This window comes from Oncorhynchus clarkii, chromosome 2, assembly GCF_045791955.1.
Source record: "Oncorhynchus clarkii lewisi isolate Uvic-CL-2024 chromosome 2, UVic_Ocla_1.0, whole genome shotgun sequence".
Lineage (NCBI taxonomy): Eukaryota > Metazoa > Chordata > Actinopteri > Salmoniformes > Salmonidae > Oncorhynchus > Oncorhynchus clarkii.
Window position 1 is genome coordinate 48133073 of NC_092148.1, and position 20374 is coordinate 48153446.

General features: G+C 43.8%; 1 protein-coding gene across 6 annotated transcripts in view; it reads left to right on the plus strand.

The window, feature by feature from the left end:
- LOC139368689 (SPG11 vesicle trafficking associated, spatacsin) overlaps positions 1-20374 on the plus strand; it is a 94889-nt gene that overhangs the window by 69183 nt on the left and 5332 nt on the right. For 3 of the 6 annotated variants that reach the window (XM_071107944.1, XM_071107933.1, XM_071107901.1), the window contains exons 24-36: positions 147-306; positions 1481-1762; positions 2016-2216; positions 3725-3832; positions 5371-5536; positions 6097-6311; positions 9548-10280; positions 12942-13087; positions 13506-13710; positions 14035-14169; positions 17520-17653; positions 17882-17989; positions 20054-20222. In XM_071107944.1, the coding sequence (XP_070964045.1) occupies positions 147-306; positions 1481-1762; positions 2016-2216; positions 3725-3832; positions 5371-5536; positions 6097-6311; positions 9548-10280; positions 12942-13087; positions 13506-13710; positions 14035-14169; positions 17520-17653; positions 17882-17989; positions 20054-20222 (2762 nt within the window). Of the gene's footprint in view, positions 1-146; positions 307-1480; positions 1763-2015; positions 2217-3724; positions 3833-5370; positions 5537-6096; positions 6312-9547; positions 10281-12941; positions 13088-13505; positions 13711-14031; positions 14170-17519; positions 17654-17881; positions 17990-20053; positions 20223-20374 lie in introns of all 6 variants that reach the window. The other 3 variants (XM_071107911.1, XM_071107922.1, XM_071107892.1) reach the window with 1 other exon arrangement.

Here is a 20374-nt window from a genome sequence, read left to right on the forward strand (position 1 = left end):
CAAATACTGTCGGATCTCAGCAATTGCATATGGTCTAGGGGCGAGAAGAAACAGTCTTATACACAGTTTGGTACAAGGACATTTATCCCATAGTTTTATGCACAATTTGTTGTGTGAGTCTGTTCAACTCCAAATGCCCTCTCCAGGTCATCCTATGAGGCAGGTCAGGAGTGGGCTCTGCCCATACAGTTTTGCCAGCTACATGCCCTGCCCCTGAGCAGTGTGTACCCGCAGGACTGTGCAGCCGACAGCCAGTGGCTACACTTCCTGCTCTTTGTCCAGCTGCACACCTACCCCCCTCAGCAGGTACATCTCCACCACTGCCAAACACACACATGCTAAATCTTTAAAGGCCCATTCGAACACTTTTGCAACTCCTATTCATTATCTCCAGCACCACACCAATCAGTGTGTGAAAACAGCACATTTCTGCTTTGAATGTTGATAAACTTGTAAACTCACTTTTGAGAAAAGGGCTTTTGAATGTTTTGGTACCTACTGGAGAGCTCTCCTTTGTACACCCATTCAGCATTGTTGACACCCTCTTAAGCCAGCCCCACCCATCTCTTTAAGGATTCACACGTGAGGTCATGTGCTAAACATTGAGTAGTGTGGTAAAGGCTAAGACTAAAAGTGGTAGTAGCCTACAATAGCGATGCAGAAACGCTTTCACATATGTAAACACTGGTATGGCGCTGGAGATAATGAATATGAAGTTTGAAAATTGGTGGACTTGCCCTTTAACTATCATTAACACCCCACTAGAAAACCCTTTAAAGATCCAATGCAGACGCTTTTAACTAAATTTCAAATCATTTCTGGGTGACAATGAAGTACCTTAGTGTGGTTTTGACAAATTTAATCGAAAACAAAGAAAGAAAAAACAAAAATAACTCCTTAGCAAGAGCACTTTCTCAAGCAAGAATTTTGACTAGGACTTTCTTAGAATGGTGAGGGTCCTAATTGGACAAGCCTAATGGGAGGGATATGCAACCTGAAAACTGTTATTGGCAGAGCGGTATGAAAGTCTATGTTATTGGTCTATTAACTTGCACTGTCTGGTGGCCAAAAATGCAGGCGCTCTTTTCAAACAGCTCTTACACTAAAAGGCAATTATCATAATTTTCACAATTTCACAGTATTATTCCAACCTCGTTGAGTGGAAATGTATATATAAACCAAGGGAAAATAATTTTTGACTGCATTGGGCCTTTAATAACCCATACAGCTGAAGGATTCTACCACACCTACTTTCTCTGTTCACTCTAAAATGGGATGAAAACTGCCCTCAGGTTCTCTCCCTCTGAAGATCCCTATCAGGGAAATATGTTATTTGAATTAAATTGTATCGTTTACACTGTAAGGATTGTTCTCTAGATGGAAAATAAAGACTGGTGGTTTCCAATCGCCCCCTTGTCTGTGGTACTGTAGCGATTGTATGTTTTCAGTTCTTCCCTTGTTCCCTACTTGTGATTGACAGGTGAGGTCCCTGGCGACCCAGTTCAGCCCAGCCCTGCAGGCCCACCTGACCTTGGCCTTCCAGAACCTGCAGCTCAGCTCTCAGTGGAGGGTGGGGGAGGTGGAAGACAGGGAGGCCCAGGGTCAAGTCACCCTGCCCAGCGAGGAAGCTTCCGATCCCCCCAAGGAGCTGTTCCAGGTGCTGCTGCAGAGCCAGGAGCAGGCCAGTCCCTGGAGACACCTCCTGGGGGAGGCCCTGGCACAGCACTGCCCCACGCTCACCATACTAGCTGCCTGTCATCAGGTGGGGCTCTGTCTGTAAGGATTCTCTGTCTATGAGAATTTGTATTATAAGGCTTGGTATAAAAATCTGAAGTGTATTGACTTTCTCATTGCATTGACATTTTGTGTCATCCATGAACTTTGTAAGAGGGTGTATAAAAGTTGCACTTTACATGATCTACTTTGTATCTGGACTTTATTTAACTGACTGTGTGTGTGTTTGATTGCATGCGTCTTTCTCTGTACGGTGTGTGTGCCATGGATTTGATTGACAGGAAGCCGACCTGCTCCAGTGCCTCTGCGTCTGGGTCCTGACCTCTGTGGATGAGGTCATTGCCACAGAGGCTACCGCTCACCTGGAAGAGAGGCCGCAACGTCATGAGTGGAACCTCCACGACCTGTCAATCATCTGGAAGACACTGCTGAGGAAATGCAGGATCAGGCCTCTCATACGAGGCTTCCAGCTCTTCCAGAGGGTAATTCAATAGAACATGTGTGATACATATCATTGTAGGTCTTGCAAATGAACTGCCCTTTTGGGGAAAAAAATACAAATCTCAAATCTCCCATTGTCACACATGCATGATTTAGACACAACTATGCACACAAATATAGTTAGGATTCTGCCCCAAATCTAAATGTTTTCACCCCAAGGGCAGTTCATTTGCAGCAATTTAACTGACAGGCCTTATTCCATTTTGCGGTCTGAGCACTACCATGCTATAGGCCTAAACTCAACAAGTGATTTTAGAATGCATTGTAATGCAGTGAATACTCTGTCCCCTTTGACGCTCCGCTCAATTAGAACACGTCTTTATTATTGCGTTTTATCATTGGCGCTGTAGTCACCAAAACAATTATAATTAGTTTCGAGCACATTTGAGAGTGACGTGTATCTGAGACTAGAGAATGAAACGAGGCACTACATCACAAATGTGTTGAATCTAAAGGAAGAACAAAAATATCAGTCGGGTGAACATTTTAAAAACTGTTCTATTATACAAAACATTAAGAACAACTTCCTTAAGCACCGTCCCTCCCCTTTGCCCCCAAAACAGGCTCAATTCGTCAGGGCATGGACTCTACAAGGTGTCGAAAGCGTTCCACAGGGATGCTGGCCCATGTTGACTCTAATTCTTCCTACAGTTGTGTCAAGTTGGCTGGGTGTATTTTGGGTAGTGGACCGTTTTTCATACACATGGGAAAGTGTTGAGTGTGAAAACCCTGCAGCGTTGCAGTTCTTGACACAAACCGGTACGCCTGGCACCTACTACCATACCACGTTCAAAGTCACTTAAGTGTTTTGTCTTGCCCATTCACCCTCTGAATGGCACACGTACACAATCCATGTCTCAATTGTCTCAAGGATTACAAATCCCCTTCATCCACAATGATTTAAGTGGATTTAACGAGTGACACCATTAAGGTGTCATAGCTTTCATCTGGATTCACCTAGTCAGTCTATGTCATGGAAAGTGCAGGTGTTCTTAATGTATGTTCTTAGTGCATATTGAATAGACTACATGCAAATGAGGTTGCAGCAGGCTTAAGATGGGCGGTACTTTCCACTATTTCCTGTCAATCACTAACCGATGAAACCAATAGAAATGGCTTTAAACTTTAATTTCATTCAAGCAATTGAAAGCACATAGATGGTTGCTTGCCTATCCAATCCCTCGTTGTTATTTGCATTTCATTTATCGGTTTCCTTCAGGCCTAGTCATTAGTGTTGCGTTCATTTAGAATACTAATCTACCTGCACGGCAGCTTCCCTCCTCAGAAGTGACCCGAATGATATGTCCTCGTCGGCAATTTTACGCTGTATGCATAATCTTCAAACAGCTTTGAGGCTTAGACCAGCTCCTCTCATTAACCCAGCAGACATCATGGGAGGTCTGCCTCATGTATTATGGCTGTCATGTCTGGTTCTGCATGAGTTTGGATGGTCTTTTATCACATTTCGCTCTCTATGTGTGTGTGACAGGACTCTCCCCTGATCCATGTGCTGCTCATGTACGAGCTGTGCTACGACTACAAAAACTACCCTGAAGCCAAGAAGAAACTCATTGAGTTCCAGAAATGCCTGATCACGGTAAGCTCCTTCACCCCTCTGCCTCTTCTCTCCACTCCCATTTCCCACACTCACTGTCTAACTCTCCCGAAAAGGACACCGACTGACTCTGAAGTAGAGCCCGACCGAAATGGGTTTTTCGGTTCCGATAGCGATTGTAGGGAGACAAAATATGCCGATATATGGTTTTATAAGGGGCGGAATGAAAAACTCAACTAAATATGAACATTAACATTATTTAAGAACATTTTATTTGTGGTTTACATGATAACCACCAACAACAACGATATCCTCTATAAATACGAAAAGTAAATTGTTCAGTTTATCTTAGACAAATCTTTAAGTTGTACCATCTATGACTGTGAATAAGAATGCATAAGTGTTTGTGCTGAAGCACCACAAGCACACTAATAAACAAGAACGCTTTAATTAATTAAACATTGTCTTAAAGTAAAGGCGACTCCGGGACGCTGGCCTTCTAGGCAGAGTTGCAAAGAAAAAGCCATATCTCAGACTGGCCAATAAAAAGAAAAGATTAAGATGGGCAAAAGAACACAGACACTGGACAGAGGAACTCTGCCTAGATGACTGGTTGTGTTTATGCCACATTAAAAGGCATAGGCGGTAGGTCCATAAGGCTAGGGGAAGCTTTCCCTAAAGTATATTGAATTAAATTGCCAAAATTATATAGCCTAATTAGCTTTTCTTTCAATAACAAGGGCATTTCTAAGTGACCCCAAACTTTTGAATGGTAGTGTATTTGACTGCAAACCAATTCAGTTTTTTTAATGGAAAAGGAAATGGACTGTGTACATGTACTGTAACGCGTCGTGCCGGGGCGGAAGGTTATGTTTTTATTATCTATGTCCGCGCGGATGACGTTCCATTAGAAAAGCAGAGCGTGTCCGTGTCATGTCCCTTTAAGTCTGACAGGTTGGTTGTGAGGGAAATTGATGCCCTCCATTGTCAGGGGGAGTTAAAGGGGTGCCTGTGTCTGACCTTGCCGGTACTGTTTGGAGATGTCATTAGAGGGTTGAATTTGGTGCCACACATGCCAGCCAAGCCACAAGGCCAGGGCCAATTTATCGAGTGTGTCAAGCACAACAGCACTCATACCTCAAAGCGGTGACCTTGGCTGTAATCTTGTGTTCGGGGCCTGGCCTCTTGCCGTCTTTTGCTGCGTGTTTTGAGATGGTCACCATCCCAATTCACATTGTTGCGCACAAATTTTTGCGGTCGTAGTCTCAACCAAGTCCTCCCTCTCGATGACCATAGTTAACTTTGATGTTACTTATTTATTTAATTCCTGTATTCACTGTGATCTCCTGTCCTTGTGAAAGGAACATGCCCTCTGTTACTTTTCATTATCCTCTATTGTAGTTAATGGAAGAAATGAGGAGAGGAAGACTTTCTAGCATGAGTGTTTGATGTGTTCTCTGTACGCGAGAGGTTATACAGCCATACTTCCTATGAGGTATGCGTGTGTTGCATGTAGTCCAATCTCAATTCTCTTTATTCTTTCATCTTTCCCTTATCCTCTCGCTCTTTCTCTCTGACAGCTGAGGAGCAGTGGTGCTCATGCGCCAGCGGGCATCCCTCTCCAGTGGGTGGAGTGCCAGGCCTCAGTCCTCCTGTTGACCATGATGCAACAGTGCTCCACACAATACGAGCTGCGCAGACTACTGCAGCTGCTCGCAGACATGGAGCGCCTGCTCAAGTCTAACGGTGAGACCCCAGTATTAACACTGTAGTAACACCGAGTCTTCAGCTGTTGTGTTGGATCATCATATTTAGCTAGTTAGCTGTCAATTAAGTGAGACTTAAAACCTAAATGATGTCCATAAGAGTTTGGTCAATAGTGTTGCATTATATCCAGAGCAACGATCTCTGTGTTTATTGTTAAGGCTGACTTCTCTTCATAACACTGTGCAAACAAAGTGTCGCTTAACATGACTAAAACTGTGAAGACAGACATTTTTCCCGCATGATTACCACGGAACCCTCCAGGTATGGTTGACGAGAGCAGGCAGAACACCTTTTCATCATGGATTTAAATCACTGTCTTCCACTTGTGTGAGGTGTTGAGAAAACTGTATTATTTTTTTGTAGCTTATTGTCTGACTCAGGCACTTCATGTTTGAGTCTGTATCTGTGCTTGTTAATCACTGTCTTCTGCTTGCGTGAGGTATTGAGAATGCAATGCTGTAAACAGGATGTTCTGGTTGACTCATGGACTTACCAGTCTTTGCTACTATGTATGCATCGGTCTCTTTCTCTGTGAGCAGGCCCGGACTTCAAGAAGCTCAGCTTCCTCAGCCAGGTTCTCCAGGACACCTCGGTGTCTCTCTCTCCCAGGCTGCTTGAGAGCTATTCCCCTGACATCCTGCAGGGAGAGTGCCAGAACATGTTGGAGAAGCTGCAAGACAGCGGGCTGTTCCACAAGGCCCGCCAGGTGGCCGAGCTGGCAGGGCTGCCCATTGACAGCCTGGTCATCAACGAGGTAAGCTCGTGGGTCCTCAATGCTCATCAACTAGATCATGATGTGCAGCCTGTTCAGTGTAAACTCAACTCTCACTGCCCTATACCTTTGGAATATTCAATGTAAGTTGATTTGGTCTAGACTCTAAACTGCCTTCAGAAAGTATTCACATCCCTTGACTTGTTCCACATTTTGTTGTTTTACAGCCTGCATTTAAAATGGATTAAATTTAGATGTTTTTGTCACTGACCTACACACAATACCCCATAATGTCTAAGGGGAATTGTGTTTTAAGTTAATTAAAAATGAAAAGCTGAAATGTCTTGAGTCAATAAGTATTCAAACTGTTTGTTATGGCAAGTCTTAATAAGTTCAAGAGTAAAAATTGACTTAACAATTCAGATAAGTTGCACTCTGTGTGAAATAAGTGTTTAACATTTTTTTTTAATGGCTACCTCATCTCTGTACCCCACACATACAATTATTTGTAAGGTCAGTCAAGCAGTGAATTTCAACCACAGATTCAACCACAAAGACCAGGGATGTTTTCCAATTCCTCGCAATGAAGGACACTTACTGGTAGATGGGTAAAAAAAATTGTGAATATCCCTTTGAGCATGGTGAAGTTATTAATTACACGTTGCATGGTGTATCAATACACCCAGTCACTACAAAGATACAGGTGTCCTTCCTAACTCAGTTGCCGGGTAGGAAGGAAATCACTCAGGGATTTTACCATGAGGCCAATGGTGACTTGAAAAGAGTTACAGAGATTAATGGCTGTGATAGGATCAACAACATTATAGTTTCTCCACAGTGCTAACCTAATTGACAGAATGAAAAGAAGAAAGCCAGTACAGAATAAAAATATTCCAAAACATGCATCATGTTTGCAACAAGGCACTAAAGTGCTACTGCTAAGAATGTGGCAAATAAATGTACTTTTTTTAATGAATACAGAGTGTTATGTTTGAGGCAAGTACAACACATTACAGAGTACCACTCTCCATATTAAATAAATATATATGGTGGCTGCATCATGGTATGGATATGCTTGTAATCATTAAGGACTGGTGAGTTTTTCAGGATAAAAAAGAAGTGGAATGGAGCTAAGCACAGGCAAAATCCTAGAGGAAAACCTAGTTCAGTCTGCTTTCCACCAGACACTGGGAGATTAATTTACTTTTCAGCAGGACAATAACCTAAAACACAAGGCAAAATCTACACTAGAGTTGCTTACCAAGAAGACAGTGAATGTTCCTGAGTGGCCAATTTGACGGAGCTTGAAGAATTTTGAAAATAATAGTTGGAAAATGTTGCATAATCCAGGTGTGGAAAGCTCTTAGAGATTTACCCAGAAAGACTCACAGCTGTAATCACTGCTATAGGTGCTTCAGCAAAGTGTTGACTCAGGGGTGTGAGTACTTATGTACGGTGCATTCAGAAATTATTCAGACCCCTTGACCTTTTCCACATTTTGTTATGTTAAAGCCTTATTCTAAAATTGATTAAATAGTTTTTTCCATCATCAATCTAGACATAATTTTTGTGATTTTTTTTTGTTTTGTTGAAAATGTATTAAAAATCAAAACGAAAATATCACATTTACATAAGTATCCAGGCCCTTTACTCAGTACTTTGTTGAAGCACGTTTGGCAGCGATTACAACCTTGAGTCTTTTTGGGTATGATCCAACAAGTTTGGCACACCTGAATTTGGGGAGTTTCTCCCATTCTTCTCTGCAGATCCTCTCAAGCTCTGTCAGGTTGGATAGGGAGTGTCCCTGCATAGTTATATTCAGGTCTCTTCAGAGATGTTCAATCGGGTTCATGTCCGGGCTCTGGCTGGGCCACTCAAGGACATTCAGAGACTTGTCCTGAAGACACTCCTGCCTTGTCTTGGCTGTATGCTTAGGGTAATTGTCTGTTTGGAAGGTGAACCTTTGCCCCAGTCTGAGGTTCTGAGTGCTCTGGAGCAGGTTTTCATCAAGGATCTCTCTGTACTTTGCTCCGTTCATCTTTCCCTCGATCCTGACTAGTCTCCCAGGCCTTGCCACTGAAAAACGACCCCACAGCATGATGCTGCCATCACCATTCTTCACAGTAGGAATGGTGCCAGGTTTCCTCCAGGCGTGACGCTTGGCATTCAGGCCAAAGAGTTCAATCTTAGTTTCATCAGACCAGAGAATCTTGTTTCTCATGGTCTGAGTGTCTTTAGGTGCCTTTTGGCAAACTCCCAGCGGGCTGTCATGTGTCTTTTACTGAGGAGTAGCTTCCGTCTGGCCACTCTACCATAAAGGCCTGATTGGTGGAGTGCTGAAGAGATGGTTGTCCTTCTGGAAGGTTCTCCCATCCCCACACTTAGGAACTCTGAAGCTCTATCAGAGTGACCATCAGGTTCTTGGTCACCTCCCTGACCCAGGCCCTTCTCCCCGAATTGCTCAGTTTAGCCGGGAGGCCAGCTCTAGGAAGAATCTTGGTTGTTCCTAACTTCTTCCATTTAAGAATGATGGAGGCCACTGTGTTCTTGGCGACCTTCAATGCTGCAGAAATATGTTAGTACCCTCACCCAGATCTGTGCCTCGACACAATCCTGTGTCGGATCTCTACAGACAATTCCTTCGACCACATGGCTTGCTTTTTGCTCTGACATGCACTGTCAACTTTGGGATCTTATATAGACAAGTGAGTGCTTATCCCAATCATGTCCAATCAATTGAATTTACCATAGGTGGACTCCAATCAAGTTGTAGAAACATCACAAGGACGATCAATGGAAACAGGATGCACCTGATCTCAATTTCGAGTCTCATAGCAAAGTGTCTGAATACTTATTCCAGTTTTTTATTATTAATATAATTTTGAAAAACCTGTTTTCGCTATGTCATGATGGGATATTGTGTGTAGATTTGATGAGGAAACAAATGAATTTAATCCATTGTAGAATAAGGCTGTAACGTAACAAAATGTGGAAAAAGTCAAGGGGTCTGAATACTTTCCAAAGGCTCTGTAAATGAGATATTTCTGTATTTCATTATTTTCATTATTTCTAAAAACACTATCAATGTGGGGTATTGTGTGTAGATGGGTGAGATAAAACATATATGTAATCATTTTTGAATTCAGGCTGTTACACATCAAAATGGGGTATAAGTCAAGGGGTATGAATACTTTCTGAAGGCACAGTGCATGATTCATGTTTTGAGACGGGGAGCATTGTGGCTTGACGCTCCTTCTGATATCCCTCTTCTGGTAAAGTTACTCCAAGACCTCGGTGCCCTGAAGGCCAAGCGGCACTGGGAGAGGAGGGAGACCCGGGTGTCCTTCTGGAGAAAATGCCACGAGCAGTTCAGGACTAACGGCACTGGTCCTGGGGCCGCCTCAGAGTTCTTCCTGGCCCAGGCAGGTGCCTCTGAGCCTCCCCGGGGCTCCGTGGCCGGGACAGAGCTGCTGTGTGTCCAGGAGAGGTGCCTTCTCCTCAGCCTGGCCGGCCACTGGCTGTCCTGGCTCGCCCAAGCTCCCCTGGCACGTCTCGAGGACCTGGAAAAGCAGCTGTGGACAAGCCGAGTGCGCCAGCAAGTCCTGCTCACCGCCATGGAGAAGGAGAGCATGTTCGCCCTCCCGGCGCCCACCATAGCCCCCGAGGAAAACTCCTACGAGGCCCTGATCAGGGAGTTCTCCTTCTCCAAGATGGCAGTGCTCAACGAGCCCAGGTACCTAAGCTTGGACGGCCTGTCCAGCTTCTCCCCTAAGGAAGAGGGTGGGGAGAAGACTGGGTCGGAGGAGCAGGGTGCTCTGGCTATCCTGGTGGGGCAGCTGTTGGACGAAGGGTGTATCCACGAAGCGAGCCGTGTGTGCCGCTACTTCTCCTTCTGCTCCCGGGACATGTGGGTAGTGCTGCACTGCCGAGGCCTGGCCTCAGGCGAGCTCCAGGCTGGCCTGCAGGACATGCTCACCTTCGAGGGCCTGCCCAAGAAGAGCATACCCAGCTGTAAGCTCCACACGACCCTCAGTTAACCTACTAGATACAACAATAAACTACTGTTTGGCGCATGTCAGACTTGTTCAAAATCAAATCAAATCGGTCACCTACACATATTTAGCAGATGTTATTGTGGGTGTAGCTTAATTCTTGTGTTCCTATCCCCATCAGTGCAGTAGTATCTAACAATTCACAACAATGCACACCAATCTAAAAGTAAAAGAATGGAATTAAGAAATATATAAATATTAGATTGAGCAATGTCGGAGTGGCATAGACTAAAATACTTTAGAATAGAATACAGCATATGCATATGAGATGAGTGAAGCAGTATGTAGACATTATTTAAACATTATTGAAGTGACTAGTGTTCCATTACTAAAGTGGCCAGTGATTCCAAGTCTATGTATGTAGGGCAGCAGCCTCTAAGGTGCAGGGTTGCTAAACCGGGTGGAAGCTGGCAAATGATGGCTATTTAACAGTCTGATGGCCTTGAGATAGAAGCTGTTTTTCAGTCTCTCGGCCCCACCTTCACCACCCAGGGGCAGCCCGTCAGGAATTCCAGGACCCAGTTGCACAGGGCTGAGTTCAGACCCAGGGCTCCGAGCTTAATGATGAGCTTGGAGGGTACTATGGTGTTAAATGCTGAGCTATAGTCAATGAACAGTATTCTTACATAGGTATTCCTCTTGTCCAGATGGGATAGGGTAGTGTACAGTGCGATGGCGATTGCATCGTCTGTGAATCTATTGGGGCGGTAAGCAAATTGAATTGCATCTAGGGTTTCAGGTGAGGTACAGGTGATATGATCCTTATCTCGCCTCTCAAAGCACTTCATGATGACAGAAGTGAGTGCTATGGAGCGATAGTAATTTAGTTCAGTTACCTTTGCTTTATTGGGTACAGGAACAATGGTGGACATCTTGAAGCAAGTGGGGACAGCAGACTGGGATAGGGAGAGATTGAATAAATCCGTTAACACTCCAGCCAGCTGGTTTGCGCATGCTCTGAGGATGTGGCTAGGGATGCTCTCTGGGCCGGCAGCCTTGCGAGGGTTAACACGCTTAAATGTCTTACTCACTTCGGCCACAGAGGAGGAGAGCCCACAGTCCTTGGGAGCGGGCCGCGTCAGTGGCACTGTGTTATCCTCAAAGCGGGCGAAGAAGGTGTTTAGCTTGTCCGGGAGCAAAACGTCGGTGTCTGCGACGTGGCTGGTTTTCCCTTTGTAGTCCGTGATTGTCTGTAGACCCTGCCACACATACGCCTCATGTCGGAGCCGTTCAATTGCGACTCCACTTTGGCTCTGTACTGACGTTTTGCTTGTGATTGCCTTACGGAGGGAATAACGACACTGTTTGTATTCGGCCATATTCCCAGTCACTTTGCCATGGTTAAATGTGGTGGTTCGCGCTTTCACTTTTGCGCTAATGCTGCCGCCTATTCACAGTTTCTGGTTTTGGTAGTTCTTAACAGGTTTAATCTCCTATACACTTCCTGATGAACTCAGTCACCGTGTCGTGTATTTGTCTATGTTACTCTCAGAGGCTACCCGAAATATATCCCAGTCTTCATGTGCAGAGGTCACAAGTTAAAAAACACTCAAGACACATCCAAACAACCCTCTGAAGAATCAAAACGACACTCACATACACCCAAACAACAATTCAAAGATTGTCAGTAACAGTCACAACGCCTACATAGTTTATAGTGAGGTACAAAAGTATTTGGACAATGATAGTTTGTTGGTTATTTTGGCTCTGTACTCCAGCACATTGATACAATGACAGTGAGGTTAAAGTGCAGACTGATAGCTCGGGTGAACCGTTAAGAAATTACAGCACTTTTTGTACATAGTCCCACCATTTTAGAGAACAATTCACTGTCTATTAAAGTTGTCAAAAGTTTAGCATTTGGTACCATATTTTTAGCATGCAATGAATACATCAACGTTTATGAATACGTTTATGAATACATCAAACTGCAAATGCATCTGTAATTTCTAAACTGTTTAACCGATATGGATTAAAATACCCTCAAATTGGCCTCTCGAGTGGGGCAGAAGTCTGCATCGCTGTGTTGCAGCGGGTTCGATCCCAGGCTGTGTCACAACCGGCCGTGATCGGGAGTCCCATAGGGCGGCGCACAATTGGCCCAGCGTTTGGGGATGGCTTGGCCGGGGGGGCTTTAATTGGCTCATTGCGCTCTAGCGACTCCTTATGGCGGGTGCCTGCGGGCTGACTTCGGTTGTCAGTTGAACGGTGTTTCCTCCAACACATTGGTGCAGCTTCCAGGTTAAGCGAGCGGGTGTTAAGAAGCATGGTTTGGCGGGTCATGTTTCAGAGGACGCGTGACTCGACCTTCGCCTCTCCCGAGCCCGTTGGGGAGTTGCAGCGATGAGACAAGATCGTAATCACGAAATTGGGGAGACAAAGTGGGTAAACTTTTTTTTTTTTTTACATACCCTGAAATGAACGCTGACAGTCAGCACTTTAACCTCATAGTCATTGTATTATTTAAAATCCAAAGTGCTCGAGTACAGAGCCAAAACGACAACACATGTGTAACCGTCAAAACACTTTTGGACCTCACTCTGTCTGGCCTTTTGCATTATTGACATATCCCCTCTTTGAATGCTGTCCATCTGTTTCTCTGTGAATGACCCCACTCCAGCAACCAGGTTTAGCAGCCTGTCCTCCTTTGTGATGGTGCCCTCCCCAGAGGATCAAACAGTGACTCAGCTCCAGATGCTGGTGGACGAATGTCGCCACGGAAAGAGCTACTGCAAGCAGGTCCTGAGTCTCTACGAGCTCTCCAAGGTACTCTCCTATCTTTTCCGACCTTAACATCGAAGTTGCTGCCTTTTCAGACCTAAACAACAGACTGAGCCTATTTTTGTGAAGTGAATTGAAGTTATGTACATTGCTGTGTGTTCATGAGAGCATTGTTGTTGTGTAGTATTTTTTATAATGTACTGTATTAATACCCTAGATTTTAATATACAGGATCAGGGATTTCACTATCTAGTGTATTCCATTTCTACATGTCGTAGAATGAGTTGAACTTGGTTGTGTTCATTAGGGCACACAAAGGAAGATGTTTTAAAACGTAAAATGAAAATGTGCTTTTCTTATTGTACAAGTATTTGCTCACTATTTCAATCAGGTCTTCCATTTGGTGCCCAATGGACATAACCTTGATCATGGTAACCTTTGACCCTTTGATACCGCTACCTAGGAGCTGCAGTGTTCATACAGTGAGATCTCAGCTGAGGAGCCTCAGGCGGTGCTGTGTAAAGTGCTACTGTCCCAGCAGCCGGAGCGCTATAAGAAGGCCCAGGCCTTCATCAGTGTGCAGGGCCTGCAGCCTGACACCGTGGCCCAGCTTGTATCCAACGCCGTGGTCCAGGGCCTGTTGGCCTCTGCACAGGACGGAGAGACTGGTGAGAGGAATGATGGATTGATTGATATGGCTACTTAAATGCAACTAATTGTCCCTCTAGAATATTTTTTGCATACTTTTTAAATGCGTACTCGTATATTGAATATGTTGTGGTTCTATTACCTACTAAAACCCATATTTTAGTCAGACGTATTAATTTTTAGTCCTAAGGTTACAGGAAATGTATAATTGTAGCTAAGAGCTCAGATAATTGGTTACAAAGCTTTAATATGCACCTCCTGCGCAATCCTTGCTATTTATTACTGTCTTATTAAACCCTGAGTCAGACACAACGACTGTAGTGATTGGTGTGTGTTCACAGCAGAGAAGCAGATGTTCAGTCCAGAGGAAGGGAGAGAGTCCTTCTTGCAGCTGGCCAAGCTGTGTGGGGACCCCAACCTGGTGGGCATCAAACTGCTGGACCACATCCCCACTGTGCCACTGGGAGAGCTCGGCTGCAGTAAGATATACTCAATACTAGGGCTGTGACGATACCAGTATCGCAATATTTTTTTCCATGGCAAAAATAAAAACACGAAGCAGATCAAACTCTTTGCTCCTGCAAAATCTGCTGTATGTAAAATAGATTGTGCTAGAGCCTGGAAAATAAATAAGTGTGAGACTGGATGACAACATAATGACAACATTACGATGCTGATATCATCCCGGCCCTACTCAATACTACAGTAACATAGGCTGTTCTCTTATGGGAATGAAATCATTCCAGTATATTAGCTGAGTCTTACTTCAGACACTAAATACTAGATAAACACTCTGTCATAGTACTGTAGTGGTAAACAATGGTAATATAGTATTATCATGGATTTATTCCACTCTATTTAGCTAGTCAAGCCATAGTTCTTTAAAACCCCTTGCACTAGTGGGAATTGGCCTATATGGTTAGGGCTACATTTAAATGTTTCTTACAGAAGAAATATGAAAAGCATCTGCATAACCATGGCAGCAATCAAAATGGAACACTTTGGAGATTATGGGAAAATTATTTGACTAAAAGTGAGGACTAAACAGTTATTCTGACACTGACTGAATCCAAACGTAACACTGTTGATTTGATGTGCATTTTACATTTACTGTACTTTTCACCGCATTTGTTGGGAACAAAATCTGAAAATAATCTGGATACATTCAGTAACATAAGAATATTCACGGGACATTTTGTGGTAGGTGCAACATAAGACAGAAACACGAAAAGTGTGCACAGTTCCTACGTACAGTTGAAGTTTACATACACCTTAGCCAAATACATTTAAACTCAGTTTTTCACAATTCCTGACATTTAATCACCACTTTATTTTAAGAATGTGAAATGTCAGAATAATAGTAGAGAGTGATTTATTTCAGCTTTTATTTCTTTCATCACATTCCCAGTGGGTCAGAAGTTTACATACACTCAATTAGTATTTGGTAGCATTGCCTTTAAATTGTTGAACATGGGTCAAACATTTTGGGTCACCTTCCACAAGCTTCCCACAATAAGTTGGATGAATTTTGGCCCATTCCTCCTGACAGAACGGGTGTAACTGAGTCAGGATTGTAGGCCTCCTTGCTCGCACACGCTTTTTCAATTCTGCCCACAAATTTTATATGGGATTGAGGTCAGGGCTTTGTGATGGCCACTCCAATACCTTGACTTTGTTGTCCTTAAACCATTTTGCCACAACTTTGGAAGTATGCTTGGGGTCATTGTCCATTTGGAAGACCCATTTGCGACCAAGCTTTAACTTCCTGACTGATGTCTTGAGATGTTGCTTCAATATGTCCACATAATTTTCCTGCCTCGTGATGCCATCTATTTTGTGAAGTGAACCAGTCCCTCCTGCAGCAAAGCACCCCTACAACATGATGCTGCCACCCTGTGATTCACGGTTGGAATGGTGATCTTCGGCTTGCAAGCCTCCCTTTTTCCTTCAAACATAACGATGGTCATTATGGCCAAACAGTTCTATTTTTGTTTCATCAGACCAGAGGACATTTCTCCAAAAAGTACGATCTTTGTCCCCATGTGCAGTTGCAAATCGTAGTCTGGCTTTTTTAAGGCGGTTTTGGAGCAGTGGCTTCTTCCTTGTTGAGCAGCCTTTCAGGTTATGTCGATATAGGACTCGTTTTACTATGGATATAGAAAATGTTGTACCGGTTTCCTCCAGCATTTTCACAAGGTCCTTTGCTGTTGTTCTGGGATTGATTTGTACTTTTCACACCAAAGTACGTTAATCTCTAGGAAACGGAATGTGTCTCCTTCCTGAGCAGTATGACGGCTGCGTGGTCCCATGGTGTTTATACTTGCGTACTATTGTTTGTACAGATGAACGTGGTAACTTCAGGCGTTTGGAAATTGCTCCCAAGGATGAACCAGATTTATGGAGGTCTACAATTTTGGCTGATTTCTTTTGATTTTCCCATGATGTCAAGCAAACAGGCACTGAGTTTGAAGGTAGGCCTTGAAATACATCCACAGGTACACCTTCAATTTACTCAAATGATGTCAATTAGCCTATCAGAAGCTTCTAAAGCCATGACATCATTTTCTGGAATTTTCCAAGCTGTTTAAAGCACAGTCAATTTAGTGTATTTAAACTTCTGACCCACTGGAATTGTGATGCAGTGAATTATAAGTGAAATAATCTGTCTGTAAACAATTGTTGGAAAAATGACTTATGTCATTCACAAAGTAGATGTCCTAACCGACTTGCCAAAACTACAGTTTGTTAGCGAGGAATTTGTGGAGTGGTTGAAAAACTAGTTTTAATGAATCCAACCTCAGTGTATGTAAACTTCAACTGTAATTTCAATGCACTTTTATGACTCAAAGAAGAGTCTTCAACTATAAGGTAATGTTTTGAGCTCTCCTAGCTTTGCCGTTGAGGAACTAGAGCGAGCACACTTGTAGTTGTTTTCTTTGGAACACAGCCCTGCGTCCCCACCTTCTCACAATTACTGTTGTTTACACATTCCAAAATGTCCGCATTCCATTATCAATCGCAACCTGGTCGGGTGGGCGTCATTTGAAAGTGCGCTCTATTGCCAGCATGGTTAGCTACGTTACAAAATATGATCTTACAGTGTTAGGCTTTCGCAAGGAAATTCGGAGAAGCTGATCATAATTTTGAAGCGCATATAATAGTCACGAGTGCATTCAGGTGAGCGTTCCCCGCCAAATTTCTTCACAATACGGCAAACATAGGCTTATTCAGTTCAGATCAACCCAGGGGATGACGCCATGTCATCTTGTACATCAAGCATACAGTAGTGATCATAAACGTTGACACTGTATATGACAAGTTGTTTTGATATGGAAACGTTCAGTGCGCATTTGAACTATCGGGTGTTTGGCTTGCTTGTAAGACATCAAAGCGGTATTTGTTATAATCCTCAACTTCTCATCTTTCAAAATACATGGAGTCCTCTTTATTTACAGCATTTCCCGCACTCAGACAACAAAACGTTTGCAAAAGTTTCCCAAGTAGTGGGAGGGATGGGGGCAACATCTTGTCGCGTGAGGTGTTCAAGTTCAGAATCGCTGTCAGTAAAAAACAATATTGAGACCTTGAGCTCTGACGTCATGTGTAGCATGTTACTGTACAGCCACTGCGTTACCATTTAGGCGCTTATCAGTATCCAAAATATGCTATTTCGAACCTGTATACGGGTACGTATGTAAAGAGCTACCAGTGGAAATGAGTCATGCCAACCAGTTACTAATTCATTTGCAGTTTAATGCTTTGCAGTGTACTGGTGGATAATATCATGTATAATGATGCATAATATCTAACTCTCCCTCTTGTTGTATAGCGGTGGAGCTGTTGATCCTGGCCCACGACTGCTTCAGTCTGACCTGTAACATGGAGGGCATAGTGAGGGTGCTGCAGGCTGCCCGCCACCTCAGCCACGCACACCTGGCCCACAGCGAACACTACGGCCTGCTGGTAAATCCCTCTGCCTGGTCACACATGGGCCTCCTTCCCAATCATTGTATCGTAATCACGTCGTAATATATGTTGCAGGCTTTGCAATGGATTACCTGGTGAGTTTTTACTGTAAACGAATTGCTCCGAATGAATGTACTGTAAGCATGGTGGTGCAGTTCATGAGTACTGTTTTTCTCTTTTTTCTCTGTGCGTGCGTATGCGCTCACCTTGTGTTGACCCCTTCAGGTGCGTCTCCTAACTGGCATCGGCAGATACAATGACATGACCTACATCTTCGACCTGCTCAACCAGAACCACCGCTTCGAGATGCTGCTCAGGAAAAAAGTAGAGTCTGTAAGAGGCGCACACATGTCTCTCTCTCACACACACACAAACGCAGAAACTGCACACTGTGTTTGTGTAAACACAGATAGAGATCGCTCTTCCCAAAACAGTTTCCGTTGAGGTCTAACAGAACACCCACAGAGACACAACAGACCTGCCAGACAGAGAGAGGCATCTAGTCATTGTATTTTAGTTGAGACAGGAAATATATATATCACAGGGGTTGTGTACATGCTGTTTTCTGAGAACACCATGCTTTAGATGTGTAGGAGTGTCTCGGAGTACCAGAATTAGAACAATAGGAAAGGATATTTTACTTTCACATTGTCCTTTCCAGCACAGCTCCAGCAACTGTTGGATGCATAACCAAGCCAGCCCAGTACAGCTCTGCTTGGGTCAGTTCAGTAATGTGAAAGGGGTATTAAAGTTTGTGTTTTGTAGTGCACTTGTTTATACGTACAGTGGGGCTAAAAAGTATTTAGTCAGCCACCAATTGTGCAAGTTCTCCCACTTAAAAAGATGAGAGAGGCCTGTAATTTTCATCATAGGTACAATTCAACTATGACAGACAAAATGAGAAAAACTAATCCTGAAAATCACATTGTAGGATTTTTAATGAATTTATTTGCAAATTATGGTGGAAAATAAGTATTTGGTCAATATCAAAAGTTTATCTCAATACTTTGTTATATACCCTTTGTTGGCAATGACAGAGGTCAAACGTTTTCTGTAAGTCTTCATAAGGTTTTCACACACTGTTGCTGGTATTTTGGCCCATTCCTCCATGCAGATCTCCTCTAGAGCAGTGATGTTTTGGGGCTGTTGCTGGACAACACAGACTTTCAACTCCCTCCAAAGGGGTTGAGATCTGGAGACTGGCTGGGCCACTCCAGGACCTTGAAATGCTTCTTACGAAGCCACTCCTTCGTTGCCCGGGCGGTGGGTTTGGGATCATTGTCATGCTGAAAGACCCAGCCACGTTTCATCTTCAATGCCCTTGCTGATGGAAGGAGGTTTTCACTCAAAATCTCACGATACATGGCCCCATTCATTCTTTCCTTTACACGGATCAGTCGTCCTGGTCCCTTTGCAGAAAAACAGCCTCAAAGCATGATGTTTCCACCCCCATGCTTCACAGTAGGTATGGTGTTCTTTGGATGCAACTCAGCATTCTTTGTCCTCCAAACACGACGAGTTGAGTTTTTACCAAAACGTTCTATTTTGGTTTCATCTGACCATATGACATTCTCCCAATCTTCTTCTGGATCATCCAAATGCTCTCTAGCAAACTTCAGACGGGCCTGGAGATGTACTGGCTTAAGCAGGGGGACACGTCTGGCACTGCAGGATTTGAGTCCCTGGCGGCGTAGTGTGTTACTGATGGTAGGCTTTGTTACTTTGGTCCCAGCTCTCTGCAGGTCATTCACTAAGTCCCCCCGTGTGGTTCTGGGATTTTTGCTCACCGTTCTTGTGATCATTTTGACCCCACGGGGTGAGATCTTGCGTGGAGCCCCAGATCGAGGGAGATTATCAGTGGTCTTGTATGTCTTCCATCTCCTAGTAATTGCTCCCACAGTTGATTTCTTCAAACCAAGCTGCTTACCTATTGCAGATTCAATCTTCCCAGCCTGGTGCAGGTCTACAATTTTGTTTCTTTAGTCTTGGCCATAGAGGAGTTTGGAGTGTGACTGTTTGAGATTGTGGACAGGTGTCTTTTATACTGATAACAAGTTCAAACAGGTGCCATTAATACAGGTAACGAGTGGAGGACAGAGGAGCCTCTTAAAGAAGAAGTTACAGGTCTGTGAGAGCCAGAAATCTTGCTTGTTTGTAGGTGACCAAATACTTATTTTCCACCATAATTTGCAAATAAATTAATTAAAAATCCTCAATGTGATTTTCTGGATTTTTTTTCTCATTTCTTCTGTCATAGTTGAAGTGTACCTATGATGAAAATTACAGGCCTCTCTCATCTTTTTAAGTGGGAGAACTTGCACAATTGGTGGCTGACTAAATCCTTTTTTGCCCCACTGTATAGTACGCTAGTATCTAAACGGTGTGTGTGTGTTGCAGAACTTCCGGCTGAAGACGGCCCTGCTGGACTACATCAAGCGGTGTTTGCCGGGGGACAGTGAGAAGTACAACATGGTGGCCCTGTGCTTCAGCATGTGCAGAGAGATAGGAGAGAACCACGAGGGAGCCGCCCGCACCCAACTCAAACTGATCGAGTCCCAGCCTTGGGGTGAGCTATGACAAGGCCTACAATTATAGTATGAGGATCACTACAGTTACAGCATGAAGTCAGACATATTACATATTTGTGACGCATATAAAGAACATGGTATAGTGGCTGAGGTCAATTCAGTTTTCAATTCTGCAAGTGAATTGAAATTC